The 15,673-nt window shown below is 41.5% G+C and overlaps 1 protein-coding gene across 2 annotated transcripts in view; it reads right to left on the bottom strand.

The window, feature by feature from the left end:
* Positions 1-15,673, bottom strand: part of REC114 (REC114 meiotic recombination protein) — a 121,600-nt gene that overhangs the window by 3,354 nt on the left and 102,573 nt on the right. For both annotated transcript variants that reach the window (XM_004374813.2, XM_023729822.1), the window contains 2 exons: positions 7,423-7,635; positions 693-779 (listed from right to left, as the gene is read on the bottom strand). In XM_004374813.2, the coding sequence (XP_004374870.1) occupies positions 693-779; positions 7,423-7,635 (300 nt within the window). The remainder of the gene's footprint in view (positions 1-692; positions 780-7,422; positions 7,636-15,673) is intronic.

Here is a 15,673-nt window from a genome sequence, read left to right as displayed (position 1 = left end):
GACAGCACATGCTGTGGCATGAGAACCAGCTGTGGGCACACCAGGAAATATGGGGAGGAAGAGACAGATGGTCCTCAAGCAGTTTCCAGCAGGACGGACATCAAGTAGCCACGATTTTGATTGCATAGGTTTTGCAGGATTCTCAGGTAAACAGCAAACTGCTCAGGGAAAGGGGGTGTCTGGAAGCAGGTCTGTGGTGACAGAGTGGAATCTTCTTGGGCTTCCACACATCCTTAGCTAAGAGCTTAGCACTGATTTGCTCACACAGAAGCCGCAGGCCACCTGCCTGACTCCAAATTCATGTTGGTAGTTGCCTTAGGATAGTTTCCAAATAGAAATTCTTCCCTTTACTCTTCTTTTTGGGAAAAAATTAAAAAACCCAAACCCACTGCCATCCAGTCGATTCCAACTCAAGAAAGTGACGATTAAATTCTTCATCTCACACGTGTAAAGGCTAACCCTAGAAACCACTCTTCCTCTTTTCACTTCCTCAGGTGAACACTTCTTCAGTATGTGCCATGTGTCTAATCTCACAACAGGGGTAGATGAAAATGGCCTGTCCTCCGCCCTTACTGTCTTCTTCAGTAATGCTTTAAGTTACTACTGTAGGACAAGGGAGCGAACAGAGGGATACACATTCTTAGGGAATCACTATTGTTTGTGAAAGAAAGGAACACAGAAATCGGCTGTACCTGAGCTAACTGTGTCACTGAGGCCCTTTCCTCTGGAGCGCTTGTGCCAGGTGTTCTACGCTGCCCCTGCTCTGGGCTCTGGTGTAACTGGAACGAAACAACACGCCATTAGGAGACTGGCTGGACGTGACTGGAAACACCACAGGCCACTGAAGAAACGGAAACACGCATTCATGTTCAAAGAAAGAAAATATCAGTTAAGAGTAAAAATCATTGTCAGTGTAGGTCTGTACTAGTTCAAACTGATTTACCACAGCAGAGGTACCGAAGGAGTTTAAGCCTGAGGCTCCCACTGTATCTGCTGTTCCTCAGGGTCTGACAGGCTGTTAGTATTTCTTCCCGTCAGACACTCGGCACTGTCTTCAAAGACTCAGCCGGAATCAGGAAGCACCATGGAAGCAGGGAGAGTCCCTGTGGCAGCTTGCATGCAATGGACATCGCTCAGTGTCTTATAACCATTTGTTACCTTCTAAAATTATTACCCAAATAACACATGTTCACTGCAGAAAAGAAAAAAAAAAAACAAACAATTGTGAGACAACCACATAAAACGGTTCCATTTTTTAAAAATCTCAGTTTAGGCATTCTGAGGGAATGAGTTCTTCTATAAGTAAAGTTTCTAGATATCAATTCAACAATTTGTGCCCTCCTTATACCAGCCACTGGGATAAAGGAAAAGATGCTACGAAGAACAAGATGGAGGTCCTGCCCTAAAGAAGCCCCCAGGCTAGTCAGAACTTCATGAAAAACTGACCACAATGCAACTGGTAAGTATGTGTAAGTGCTCAGGCTCGCAGGGCAGGTATGGGACTGGAGGGCGCTGTGCGCTAAGCATGCAGTACGGCAATGCTCCAGAGCCCACGAATCCATATAGTCATGAGGAGGAGTTCTCAGGTAGAATACAGGCGATGGAATGAACAAGATGTATACGGTCTGGCGGTATGAAAGAGCTGCTTCCACCTAAAAACACCGGCCTTTCTGAGAGCCCCACCACCCCTCCTTCCCAGCCGACATGCCTACAGGTTCCGGCTTGTTTTGGATCGCTGTGGCTGCTGCAGCACTAACCTCCAGACAAGAAGCAGGTACCCGCACTAGGTGAGAGCTGATGGTATAATGGGGGAGAAAACTAGGCCCTCTGGGGGGCGCCCTGTACACCAGGTTCTGCCTGCTGAAGTGAGAGGATGCCAAATTGTCTTCTGTCCTACATGTTCCTAGTCAGTAGGTATTAGCAGAAGTGTAAATCTGGAAGCATCAAAAAGGTGTGTGGGGTCAGCGAGGAAGGAAAGAACAAAGAACAAAAAACTGGTCAAGAATACTAAGTCAAAATGAGCAAAAAGGCTAAGGGACTCTAAGGAGTCAGGAGCCCTTAGACAAGCCCCATTTCTCTGTTCAGTTTCCTCATCTGTAAGGACGAGAAGTCAGACTCTTGCGCCTGGCTAGTGGTTTGTTCAGCTCTGCTATTTGCTGCTTTCCTAGGATATGTAACAGTTCAGCTTATACAATGTTCTTCAAACAACTGGGAAAGACCAACCAAAACAGTACGCCACAGGTAAGCGCTGCTGTCACCAGCAGCCGGGTGTGCTGAAGCACTTGAGGTTAATGGGGTGGTCCCAGGATTAGATGGACCTCCACCCTCAGAGATGGAAGGTTCTGTGCACAAAGTAGCTGACACCCCTTAGAATTTCTGTGCTGATAAAGGAGAGTTCCCGTAGGAACTGTCATCCTCTTTCTGGTCTCCCCTCCAGCCCCCTGGGAGGGGGCGGGTTGCCTTAGAGGCCCTCAGGTTGAGAAACACCTGGTTAGGCCACAATTAGCAAAATTACAAGGCTGAGGACAAGTTAAAAACCAAAATACAAGCCAGGAAATGACTCAAGAACTTGAAATAGAGAGACACAGAATTATCTCTATTTGTAAAGAAGGGACAACTATTTTAGACAAAAATATATGTATAAAAACCCAATGCTATCAAGTCAATTCCGGCTCATAGAGACCCTATAAGACAAAGTAGAACTGCCCCATTGGGTTTCCAAGGCTGTAAATCTTTACGGGAGCAGACTGTCAACATCCTCCTGCAGAGTGGCTACTGGGCTCAAACCACTGACCTTTCAGTTAGCAGCCGAGCGCTTAACCACACCTGCCTCGGAAAGCAGCAAGATGACCAGAACCTGGCATAGCCTGCAACTCTTAAAATGGATTTTGAGAAAGGGAGCATGATGCCAATTTTGTACAGCAGCAGGAAGGGCAAACCTGGGGATGACTGTCCTGTTTTGTCATTAGGAAGACTAGAATGTTCTCGGCAGTGCTTCATAATGTCTGTACTCTGGTGGATTTCACCTTTTAGGCTTTGCCTTGTCTTCTGCTCTGCAGCTTCAGACACTCCATCTTATCATGTCCCCTGTTCGCTCTAGAGGTTCTGACCCTTGCTAACTGACCACAATGCTACTTTGTTAATCTGCAAGTGAAGGGAGATCGGGAAAGTGACACTACTGGCAATAATAGTAATACTATTAGTATTACTGGATAATACAATGTTCTTCAAACAGCTGAAAAAGACATCAACCAAAATGGTGTGCCACAAACACTGTCAACAATAGCCAGGTGTGCCACAGTACCTGCGGCTAGTAACGTTCCATTATTACCCAGTAGTAGTAGATAATGCTATTTAGATTATATTTGCCAGGCATTGTATTAGGTGCAGTAGCCCTGGTGGCACAGTGGTTAAGTGCTTGGCTGCTAACCTGAAGGTCAGCAGTTCAAATCCACCAGCTGCTCCATGGGAGAAAGATGTGGCAGTCTGCTCCTGTAAAGATTTACAGCCTTGGAAACTCTCTAGGGCAGGTCTACCCTGTCCTATAGGGTCGCTATGAGTTAGAAGTGACTCAACGGCAGTCGGTTTGGTTTGGTTTCGGTACTAGGTGCTTTCTACGTGGCATTTCAATCTCACCATTTCACACATGAGGTTCAGTGGCTTGCATGAGATGACACAGCTATTAAGACAGGGCCGGGTTTCAAACCTAGGGCCATTAGATTCTGAAGACTGTGGTCTTTGCACAACATTAAGCTGTCTCACCTACTCAGAAAACCAAATTACAGATCAGAAGGGTCCCTCAGTATAGAACCAGGAAAAGACATGAATGTTTTTTAACCATTTGAGGGCTATTTCTAGATAATTGGGGCCAGCCTTTAAAATCAGAGAGCTGAGCCTGTATCTGCTGCTGCAGCTCCCAACCCTTAGCCTGCATTTGTTACAAGTTACAGCCTCAACTTATCTTGTATTTTTCACATTTACATTATTGTGTAGCCTGATGAGATTCTAGCCTGAAGTGTCTTCATTACCTTTATGGAGCATTCCAGACCTAGTTCCAAACTCTGAGACCCTATTTAGTTCTTGTGGCATGCCATGCACTGTGTTTACTATATTTATAACCTGAATCTTAATAATTGGTCAATGAAACCTACATAAAAAGAAACCTAGTTTAAGGGCAAAGGATCATAGGCATAAAGTATCTTATAATAAACCAGTCCCTCCCATTTGTAGGGAAGAGAGGCTTAAAAGAATATACAAGAACTGATGAGGTATATTGTTTGAACCTAGATCCAAGGTTTGCGAGACATTAACATCAGGCATCTTCGCGCCAAAAAAAAGGCAGTGCGGCAACAAATGAAGAGAAAGAATTCTGAAAACACTACAATCTGAACTGGCCAACTAACCACATTCAAGAAGAAATCATGCGGCACCTGCTGAAAGGAAAAGACTTTCTGACACGTAAATTCATGCTCCCCTCAGACAGAATCACGGACGACAAGAAACCTGGTGACAAAAGAGCAAAAACTGAATCATCTTGGTTCACTGAGTTTAAATGGAACTAACAGGATGCAGTGACGGAAAGCCATGTTTGGAAAATCATTTCTTAAAGTAGAAAATAAAAAAACCCAGCTTGAACCATTAAAAAATAATAAACCCATTATATGTTGGTATTCCAAAATTTTCATGAAAAATATTTTCCGAAACAAAAATGTAATGATTTTTTACAAATCTCTTTAATGTCTAGCTTCACAGAAGACAGCTGGATCCTAGCATCTACTTCTGAATTCAATCTGCTGCAATATGTTGCTTTCGTTGAAGTAGAAGAAAATCCAACCTCATATAGATACGCAGATGTAAAAACAACAACAACAAAAAACCCAAACCCACTGCCATCAAGTCGGTTCCAACTCATAACAACCCTATAGGACAGAGCAGAACTGCCCCATAGGGCTTCCTAAGATGTAAATCCTTATGGAAGCAGACTGCCACATCTTTCTACTGAGGAGCAGCTGGTGGGTTCGAATCTCCGACCTTTCGGTTAACAGCCAAGCGCTTTAACCACTGTGCTTCCAGGGCTCCCATAGACGGAAGAGGGAGGAGTATTTTTAAATAGCCTTTCAGATCATTGTGGACAGTCTCTGATATGACACCAAAACTCACCACATGACAGTTTCTCAAAGGTTAGCTGCAATACAGAATCTGAAACCACAGCAATGAACTTGTTATACTCTGTTATATCAGCATCCGTTGGTCTGTCTTACGCTTCAGGTGGATCCTTTATCCATGCATGCTTTTTAACACCATGCATTGGTCATTTGGAAAATAGTGGTTCACTGAACTATACAGATATTCCACATGTTGAACCATTTCATTATGTAATTATCTTTTTTTTTAATTTTTAAAAATTTTCTTAAAAGCCTGTGAGCGGCCATCTAAGATACTCCATTGGTCTCATCCCTTTGGGAGCAAGGGAGAATGAAAAGAACAGGATATAAGGAAAAGATCAGTCCGAAGGACTAATTGTCCACAGCTACCAAGGCCTCCACCGGACTGAGTCCGGTACAGCTAGATGGTGCCCAGCTACCACCACTGACTGCTCTGACCAGGATCACAACAGAGGGTTCTGGACAGAGCTGGAGAAGGATGTAGAACATAATTCTAACTCACAAAAGAAAGACCAGATTTACTGGCCTAAAGGAGACTGGAGGAACCCCGAGAGTATGGCCCCCAGACACCCTTTTAGCTCAGTGGTGAAGTTATCTGCGAGGTTCACCGTTCAGCCTGGGAGTGGACAGCCCCGTAAAACCAAATGAGACTAACGAGGTACAGGAGTCCAGTGACAAGGGCCAGAAGGCAGAAGGGGACAAGGAAGCTGGTGATAGGGAACACAAGGTTGAGTAAGGATATTGTTGATGTGTTGTGAGATTGTTAACCATTGTCATAGGGCAACACAGTAACTGTTAAATGAGAAACTATTTTGTTCTGTAAGCCTTCATCTTGAGAATAACAGCACAATTGGAAGAGCATAGTCAATGTCACTGAACTGTGCATGTAGAAATTTTTGAAATGGTGTATCTTTGGCTATGTGTATTTTCACCAAAAAAAAGGTTGAGAAGTTAGAGGGTTGACATGTTGTGGGGTTGTTAACCAATGTCATAAACAATATGTGTACTACTGTTTCATGAGAAACTATTTGTTCTGTAAGACTTCACCTGAAGTACAATAAAAAAAAAAAATCACAGTAATTAATATCAACATCAGAAAAGTCTTTCGGGTTAGGAAGCTGTTGATAATAAATTTTTCAAAATTCTAACCTTCACTTGAAAGTTTAAATTTTTATCATTGTCAATAAGTACGTTCAATTGTTTTCCTGATGTGATGGGGTTACTTCATTCATTTTTGAGAAAATGTCTACCAGATACCCAAATCTGAATAAACCATAGTTCTTTCAAGTAATAATGGTATTCTGTGAAAAAAGAGGCTAGTTCAGTTTACAACTCGAAAAATCACATAAGAGCTTTTCCTTGAGACAACCATCATACTTCAGCATGCAGGGTATTTTCGTTTGTTTTTAGAGCGAGTGACTGGTGAAAAATATAAGGAATTACTAGCACAGTTTGGTGCCACTGCCTTGATTGGTGCTGAAGTGACAGCAGCTTTGTCCACTGTTGCTTTTGTACCGTCAATGCAAATGTCGACACAGTGAAAAGCGTAGATACCATCTTAATATTATTTTGAAAAGGAGCCCTCATGGCACAATGGTTAAGCGCTCAGCTGCTAACTGAAAGGTTGGTGGTTCAAACTCACCCAATGGGAGAAAGACCTGGCGACCTGCTTCCGTAAAAATTACAGCCTAGAAAACCCTATGGGGCAGTTCTGCTCTGTCACATGGGGCCGCTATGCGTCAGAACTGACTCAACGGTAAACAACAACAACACCATTCTGAAGATCATTTGGACCTGGCTGACCCCGGAGAAGGCTTCAGGGGGAAATGTTCGGACCACACTCTGAGAACCACTGTTCTCTAGTGACACTCAGAACGACTCCCTCCCCTTCTAATTTCTAGGATCATCCAACAATAACCCACCAACCCATTGCCATCGAGTTAATTCCGACTCATAGAGACCCTATAGGACAGAGTAGAACTGCCCCATAGAGTTTCCAAGCAGCGTCTGGTGGATTCGAACTGCCAAACTTTTGGTTAAGCAGCCGTAGCACTTAACCACTATTCCACTAGGGTTTCCTCTAGGATCATAGGAGGATACAATGAGGATCAAACCTTCAATTAAAATAAGTTATTCAACATTAGATATCTTTTAAACTATAAACTTGATGGACTCGACAAATTCCATTTTGATTTTGGCACCCATGGCGCACTGCATAATCAAGTTTCTTGTATGGCCAGTACAGTCGCCTACTTACTCCGTGCTGCAGTGGGACACTCTCCGCACAGTCCTGCCCGTGGCTTTCACCTGCCCTGAGTGGGCCAGGACTTGGCCGAAGCTCCTGGATGATTCCATCGGGCACCTGGACAGTTATGTACTGGGCCAGGCTTTGCACACAGCTGCAGCAGTGTTCCAGCGCCTGCTCCTTTGACTCTCCACTAAACTGCACCCGGAACATGCGGCTTTTGCTCTGTTTGACAAATAAGAAGTTACCCTGAGTGACCCTAGATATATCACTTTTATTTACTGTGGGGTTTTCTAGTGAGTCACTCCCTTTGATTGGAGGGAGAAGAGGTATGGATGAGGGAGCAATTACCCAATCTTGTTCATGTGGGTATAGAAAAAAAGCCAGTAATTATTTTTCTCCCTCTCTTTGAGAGCTATATCTCATACTAGAATTCATTTCCTTCAGGGAACTGACATTAGCAAAAATGGAAAAGCCCATATCCTAAAGCCAAAGAAGGCCTCCATACTGACTGAAGTAAAAGATCAATGTTTTATTTTGCTTTGAAATGAAAATTTCATAGCTTCTAATTCTGTAAGTGGAAAATCAGTGAAGATAATGCAGCATGGTCCTGGCTCGACAATATGTTTCTAAAGCTGAGTATATAAAAGAGCAAGCCAGGTGGATGTCACATTTAAAAGGCCAATGAAATTCAGACTACTGTACAAATCACATAGCGGAATGCTGTTTCTAATTGCTGTCTGAGTTACATCCCTTTGCAAGTTAGCAAATGTAGGACAGATGAAATAATAATAAAAAATCTGGAAACTACATCAAACTTACTTGATTGTGAGGTTAAAAACAGACGTAAGTTATAACAACAACAAACATTATTTTAGTAGCAGTTCCCTCTTTTTCCAGTCTAATCTTTTGCCCAGTTTAGAGGAGGGAGCTTATACAAAGCCACCGCAGACACGATTCTGTATACTGTATTCCTTTGTTCAATTTCTTCTGCAAAGAAATTCAGATTTTTTTCACTTAATGAATATATAAACCACATCGCTAACTTGAAAACACTTCTAACCACAGTTAACAAAATCCTGTATGCAAAATTCTGCATCCTATAAGCAAATAGTCTTAGCTTCTCCTTTTCACTGTTTACGCTATGTAAATTTTTAGACGAGGGGGGCAGTCCAATGGCAGCGTAGTCAGAAGCCTCATAACATCCCTCTTACAACAAAGACCCAGGAAAACAAATGAACAGGATATAGATGGCAACTTTGGAACCCTGAGCATCAAAGACAAAGCTGAAGTAGCAGACGAAGTGCCAAGTAGGAGAGACTGTACAAAAACAGCAGACACAGAGAATTATGGATCACCAGTCCCCTGCAAGTTGAACCTGCAAAGCGTGGCCATATTGGGACAAAGCAAGCAGTGTTGTCAGCCAAAGCCCCCATCACCTGGTGCAGCCAAGCAGGAGTGACTCTGCACCCACATCCAGAGCCAGGCTAGAGTGCTCCCCACCCTGCCTCCCAGTCCCCATGCTGGAGGCCTGCGGACCTGCAATGTACCCCAACCGCCTCAGTTATTCCCCTCCCCCTGTACATGATCACGGTCCAGTGGCACCTACCACCACCCCACCCCAAGCTGGGAGCCCACAGACTGGCAGCGCCCACCCCTTTGCTCAGCCACTCGCACTGGGGACCCACAGACTGGTGGCACCCACTTTACCCGGCCACGTGTACTGGGAGCCTGTGGACAGGCGGTGCCCCCTTTTCTGCCCACCCACCCATGCCAGGGGCCTGTGGACTGGCAGCACCCACTCCTAAGCCCAGCCACCTGAGCCAGGCCCGCAAACTGGCGGCGTCCACTCTTCCACCTGGCCACCGGTGCCAGGGACCCAAGGACTGACGTCACCTCCTCTTCCACCCAGCCAACTACGTCGGGGAACTAAGGACCAGCAGCACTCACTCCTATGCCCAGCTGCCCACACCAGGGCCCACAGACTGGTGGCACCTGCTGCTCCACCCAGCCACTGGTGCTGGGAGCCTGTGAACTGGAGATGCCTGCTCCTACACCCAACCACTTATGCCAGGGACCCACAGACCAGCAGCACCTTTTACTCCCTCCAACCGCCTGCACTGGGGGCCCATGAACCAATGGCACATCCTCCCCCACATCATGCTGTAGCGGTCAGGGGCACGCCTTCTTAGTAGGCACCCAGGGACTGGTGGCATTTCTCTTTCCTCACCCCCTGCACTGCCCCCCTGCCTGCAACTGAAGCTTGTGCCCACTCCAACCATCCCTGAGCAGCCCTGCCCACCCAGGACCGTTGGTGAGTTTCTGTACCACTTACCCAGTGACTGTCAACCCGGGCACCCTCACCCCGACCACCCAGTGATCAGTAGTGCACACACACAACATCCAACCCAGTGAACAGTAAAAACACTCCCTGCACCCATGCCCAAGTGACCGGCTGGACAGACACATCACCTCACCAGCAATGCCAGCTACATCCTCGGCCATCCTGCAAGACCAGGAAACAGGGACTCACGCTCACACACCCAGCTGCTGCCCTACCTACCTGGAGACAGGTGGTGAAAACTCCAGTGTGGCCAGACTACTGACCAGAGTAGCATGCACGCCCCATCTACTCGGATATACCAAAATGAAATAAAACAAAAATAAGGACACAGAAAACAAACATACAATAAACAAATAAATATAATACCTTAATGCTTCAGAGAAAAGACAATATCAAATCACATAAAGAAACAGGACAAGATGGTTCCAGCAAGTGACCAAAATCAAGAACCATAAAATCTTCTGGAGGAAGAAATGGGAATAGAACCACTTGATAAGGAATTCAAAAGACTAATATAAAGGGTTCTCCAAGAGATCAAGAAAGAGATGAAGGAAAACAAAGACAAAACCAACAAAAACACAGACAAAATCAAGGAAAATACGGACAAAGCAATAGAAGAATTCAGGAAAATACTACAAGAACAAAATGACATACAGACAATTAGAAACCATACAAAAACAGAAACTAGAAATCAAAAAGATTAACAATAAAATTTCAGAAATAGACAACTCAATAGAAGGACATAGGAGCAAAATTGAATCAATTGAAGAATCAGTGAAACAGAGGACAAACTCCTTGACACCAATTTGTTTGAGGAAAAATCAGAAAAAAGAATGAAGAAAAATGAGGAAAGCCTAAGAATTATGTGGGGAAAAATTTACATGTGATAGGAATTCCACAACAGGCAGAGGCAAAATACATAAATAAATAACACCCATATAGAATTGTCAAAGATTTACTGGCAGAAAACTTCCCTAACACCATGAAAGATGAGAAGATACAATCCAAGAAGCTCAACAAACCCCATACAGGACAGACCCTCCAAAAAAGTCACCAAGACATCTCATAATCAAACTTGTCAAAACCAAAGACAAAGAAAGAACCCTGAGAGCAGACTGAGAAAAACAAAAAGTCACCTATAAGGGGGAACCAATAAGATTAACCTCTGATTACAGGGCAGAAAACATACAGGGAAGAAGGCAATAGGATGACCTATATAAAACATTCAAAGAAAAAAATTGCCAACCAAGAATTACATATCCAGCAAAATTGTCTCTCAAATACAATGGTGAAATTAGGAAATTTATCAGAAATTAAGGGAATCTGTAAAAACCAGACCAACCTTAAAAGAAGTATTAAAGGAAGTTCTCTGGACAGAGAAACCAACAACATTAAACGACAACCTGGGATTAAGACACAGGATGGCATCAGCCAGATACCAAGCAGATAAAGAATTCTCAAAAATAAAATAAAGCTAACAGACTGAAAACTGGGAACCAGAGACATCAATCTGTAAATGATGACAATATCAAAACAAAAAGGGGGAATAAATGGTGTAGTTATAGAACTTTCATGTGGAGAGGAAGTTGAGGCAATATCAAGGAATAAAAGGCCGCTTTAAACTTAGGAAGATAAAGGTAAATTTCAAGGTAACCACAAAGAAAGTCAACAAACTTACTCATAAAAATAAAAAATAATAAAAATATAAAGACTCAGTAAACACAAAACCAACAACAATGAAAGAAATGAGAAGAAAATCCACAAACAAAGAGAACTCAGCACAGAAAATTAAGTGGAACAAAGAAACCATCAACACCACAAAAGAAGCACAACAAAATGACAACAGTAAAATTAGTCTATCAATAATCACACCAAATGTAAATGGCTTAAATGTACCAGTAAAGAGACAGAGTGGCAGATGGATAAAAAAATAAACACGACCCATCAATATGCTGTCTACAAGAGATACACCTTAGACACAAAGAAATAAATAAACTAAAACACAAAGGACGGAAAAATATATCAAGTAAACAATAATCAAAAAAGAGCAGGAGTGGCAATATTAATCTCTGATAAATAGACTTTAAGGCAAAATCCACCATAAAAAATAAGGAAGGACATTATATAATGATTAAAGGGTCAATCTACCAAGAGGACATAACCTTAACAAACATATATGCATCCAGTGACAGGGCTCCAAAATACACACAAAAAAAAACTCTAACAGCATTGAAAAGAAAAGTAGACAGTTCCAAAATAATAGTAGAAGACTTCAACACACAACTTTTGGTGAAGACAGAACAACTAGAAAGAAACTCAACAAAGATACAGAAGATCTAAATGTCAAAATCAACCAACCCAACGTCACAGACATATAAGAACACTCCATCCAACAGCAGCAAAGTATACATTCTTTTCCAATGCACGTGGATCATTCTCCAGAATAGACCACATTTTACACCACAAAGCAAGACTCAATAAAATCCAAAACATCGAAATAATACAAAGCATTTTCTCTGATCACAATGTTATAAAAACAGAAATCAGTAACAGGAAGAACAAGGAAAAAAAATCAAATACATGGCAACTGAATAACACCTTGCTTAAAAACCACTGGGTAACAGATGAAATTAAAAAATTCCTAGAATCAAATGAGAATGAAAACACAACATACCAAAACCTTTGGGACACAGCAAAAGCAGTGCTCAGAGGTCAATTTATAGCAATAAACACAAAAAAAAAAAAAACCAAAAAAGAAGGGTCACAATCAAAATATTAACCCTACAACTCAAACAAACAGAAAGCAGCAAAAGAAGCCTGCATTCACCAGAAGAAAGGAAATAATAAAGATTAGAGCAGAAATAAATGAAACAGAGAACAGAAAAACAATAGACTCAAGAAGACCAGAAGTTGGCTCTTTGAAAACATCAATAAAATCGACATACCTGACAAGGGTCTAATCTCTAAAATTTATAGAAAACTTCAACACCTCTACAACAAAAAGACAAACAATCCAATTAAAAAATGGGCAAAGATATGAACAGACACTTCACCAAAGAACACATTCAGGCAGCTAACGAACACATGAAGAAATGCTCGTGTTCATTAGACAAATTAGAGATGCAAATAAAAACTATAATGAGATACCATCTCACCCTGACAATAATGACATTAATCAAAAAAAAAAAAAAAACACAAAAAACAAAAAACCAGAAAATAACAAATGCTGGCGAGATTGTACCAGATAGGAACTCTTATACACTTATACATGTAAAACTCTTATACTCTTATACATGTAAAATGGTACCACCACTATGGAAAATGGTATGGCACTTCCTTAAAATGCTAGGAATAGAAATACTATACGATCTAGCAATCCCCCTCCTAGGTATACACCCTAAAGAAATAAGAGCCATGACAAGAACAGACATATGCACACCCATGTTCATTGCAGCATTATTCACAATAGCAAAAAGATGGAAACAACCTAAGTGCTCATGAACAAATGAATTGATAAACAAAATGTAATACATACATACAATGGAATGCTATGCAGCCATAAAGAATAATGATGAGTCCTCAAAGCACCTTATAACATGGATAAATCTGGAGGACATTACGCTGAGTGAAATAAGTCAATTACAAAAGGATATTATGAGACCACTATTACAAAAAAACAAGAAAAGGTTTATACACAGAAAAAACAAACAAACAAAAAACCCATTCTTTGAAGGTTACCAGGGATGGAAGAGGTAGGAGGGAAAATTATTAACTAGATAGAAGACATGGATTAACATTAGTGAAGCGAAAGGCAATACACAATATAGGGGAAGTCAGCACAACATCAACATGACCAAGGCAAAGGGAGACACTGAGAGGAAGGCAAGAATAAAGGGCAGCTATGGTAATTACTATAACACAGACAATCCTGCCACAATAGTATTAACAAACAATAATTTACAAATGGATACACTGGTATATAGGTATTCTAAGTAGGTGTTGGAGGGTGTAATGGACCACACCTACCTGCAGATACAGGTTTGGTTGTGGATATTTCTACATACATAATTGTAGGTGCTCCATGTATATTAAGATAGACAATAGAGAACACAAGGGGCACAGTCATGGAAACTTCTTAGACATAACCAAACACCTCATGGGATGAAGTTCCTAGGCTTCAAGGCAAAGGACCATAGACTCGGGGGACATCTATCTCAATTGGCACAACATTGTTCATAAAGACAATGTTCTGCATCCTACTTTGGTGAGTAGTGTCTGGGGTCCTAAAGGCTTGTGAGTGACCATCTAGGATATAACTATTGGTCTCTTCTCATCTGGAGCAAAGGAGAGTGAAGAAAACTAAAAACTCAAGGGAACAGCTAGTCCAAAGGACTAATGGACCACATGAACCACAGCCTACACAACCCCGAGACCAGAAGAACTAGAAGGTGCCCAGCTATCACTACCAATCACTCTGACTGGAATCACAACAAAGGGTCCTGGACAGAGCGGCAGAAAAATGTAGAACAAAAAATCAAATTCACAAAAAAGACCAGACTTACTGGTCTGACCGAGACTGGAGGAACCCCCAAGACTACTGCCCTAAGACACCCTTCTGACCTGGAACTGAAGCAATTCCTGGAGACATCTTTCAGCCAAACCATAGAGAGGCCCATAAAATAAACAATAACACCAAAGAGGAACATGTTCCTTAGAACAATCAATTATATGAGATCAAAAGGACAACATATGCCCGAAAGCAAAGATGAGAAGGCAGGAAGGGGTAGAAAAACCAGATGAGAGGAAACAGGGAACCAAGCGTGGGAATGGGGAGAGTACTGACACATTGTGGGGAATGCAACCAATGTCAGGGAACACTTTATGTACGAACTATCAAATGGGAAACTAATTTGCTCTGTAAACTTCTACCTAAAGCACAATAAAAAAATTGAAAAATTTTTTAGATGAAGCCATCAAGTAAGGCCACTTATTTAGACTATAGAAAACTCTTGGCACGGCTAGGAAATGGTAAAGTATCAAGTTTAGAAGAACAGATACCTCTACTCCTTTTGTCACTGGTTTTGTCACCTCTACTGTCACTGTTTGGTTCTCTTTATTTTTTAATTCATTCAATATTTCCCAAGTATAAAAGTAATCCATTATCTACCTACATTAAATTATGTAGGTTATATTATATATGTGATATTTTAAACTACACCACTGTTCTGTAACCTAATTTTTTATTTAACAATAAGCATATAATAATAGAAGTCTATCTCATTTCTTTTAATGGTTGAGGAAATCCCTTTATTTAACTGGCCCCCTACTGAAAAGCATTTATTTCTGGCTTTGTTTCTTGTTATAAACCACAAAGCTTTGGTGAGCATCCTTACACATACAACTTTGTACATAAATGTCTAAAAGCAGACTTATTGGGTCAAAGGATATTTGTATTTCATGTTTGGTATATATTGCCCATGGCAAGACAGTACCAATTTATTCCCACCAAGAGTCCCTATACCCACTTTCCTCTACCCTCCAATGCTAAAGATACTCATTCTTTTAAATTTTTCTAAACCTACTAGGTTAGCGCAGATTTTTATCTTTAAATTTCATTCCTTAAAAAAAAAAAATCATTTCTTTGATTTCTAGTGAGTTTGAATATTTTTCTTGTGCTTATTGGCTTTTGTGTGTGTGTGTGTGTGTGTGTGTGTGTGTATTGCCCATTTTTCCTTGGGTGGATAATCTTAAAATTATCAAAAGTCATTAAAAGCTAATTTTCTCTGAAGAAAGGTAAAGAACTGTTAAGAGAACGATATAGTTTTTGGTAATATGCATCTTCTTTTGTGAAATTATAGCTGTTTCTAATTCATCCTAATTTAGAACCTACATGAAGATGTATTAATGAAGTACTTTTAT

The sequence above is a fragment of the Trichechus manatus genome, unplaced genomic scaffold (genome assembly GCF_000243295.1).
Source record: "Trichechus manatus latirostris isolate Lorelei unplaced genomic scaffold, TriManLat1.0 scaffold00030, whole genome shotgun sequence".
NCBI lineage: Eukaryota > Metazoa > Chordata > Mammalia > Sirenia > Trichechidae > Trichechus > Trichechus manatus.
Note: the sequence above shows the minus strand (reverse complement) of the source record. Positions and strands in the feature narration are given on the sequence as shown.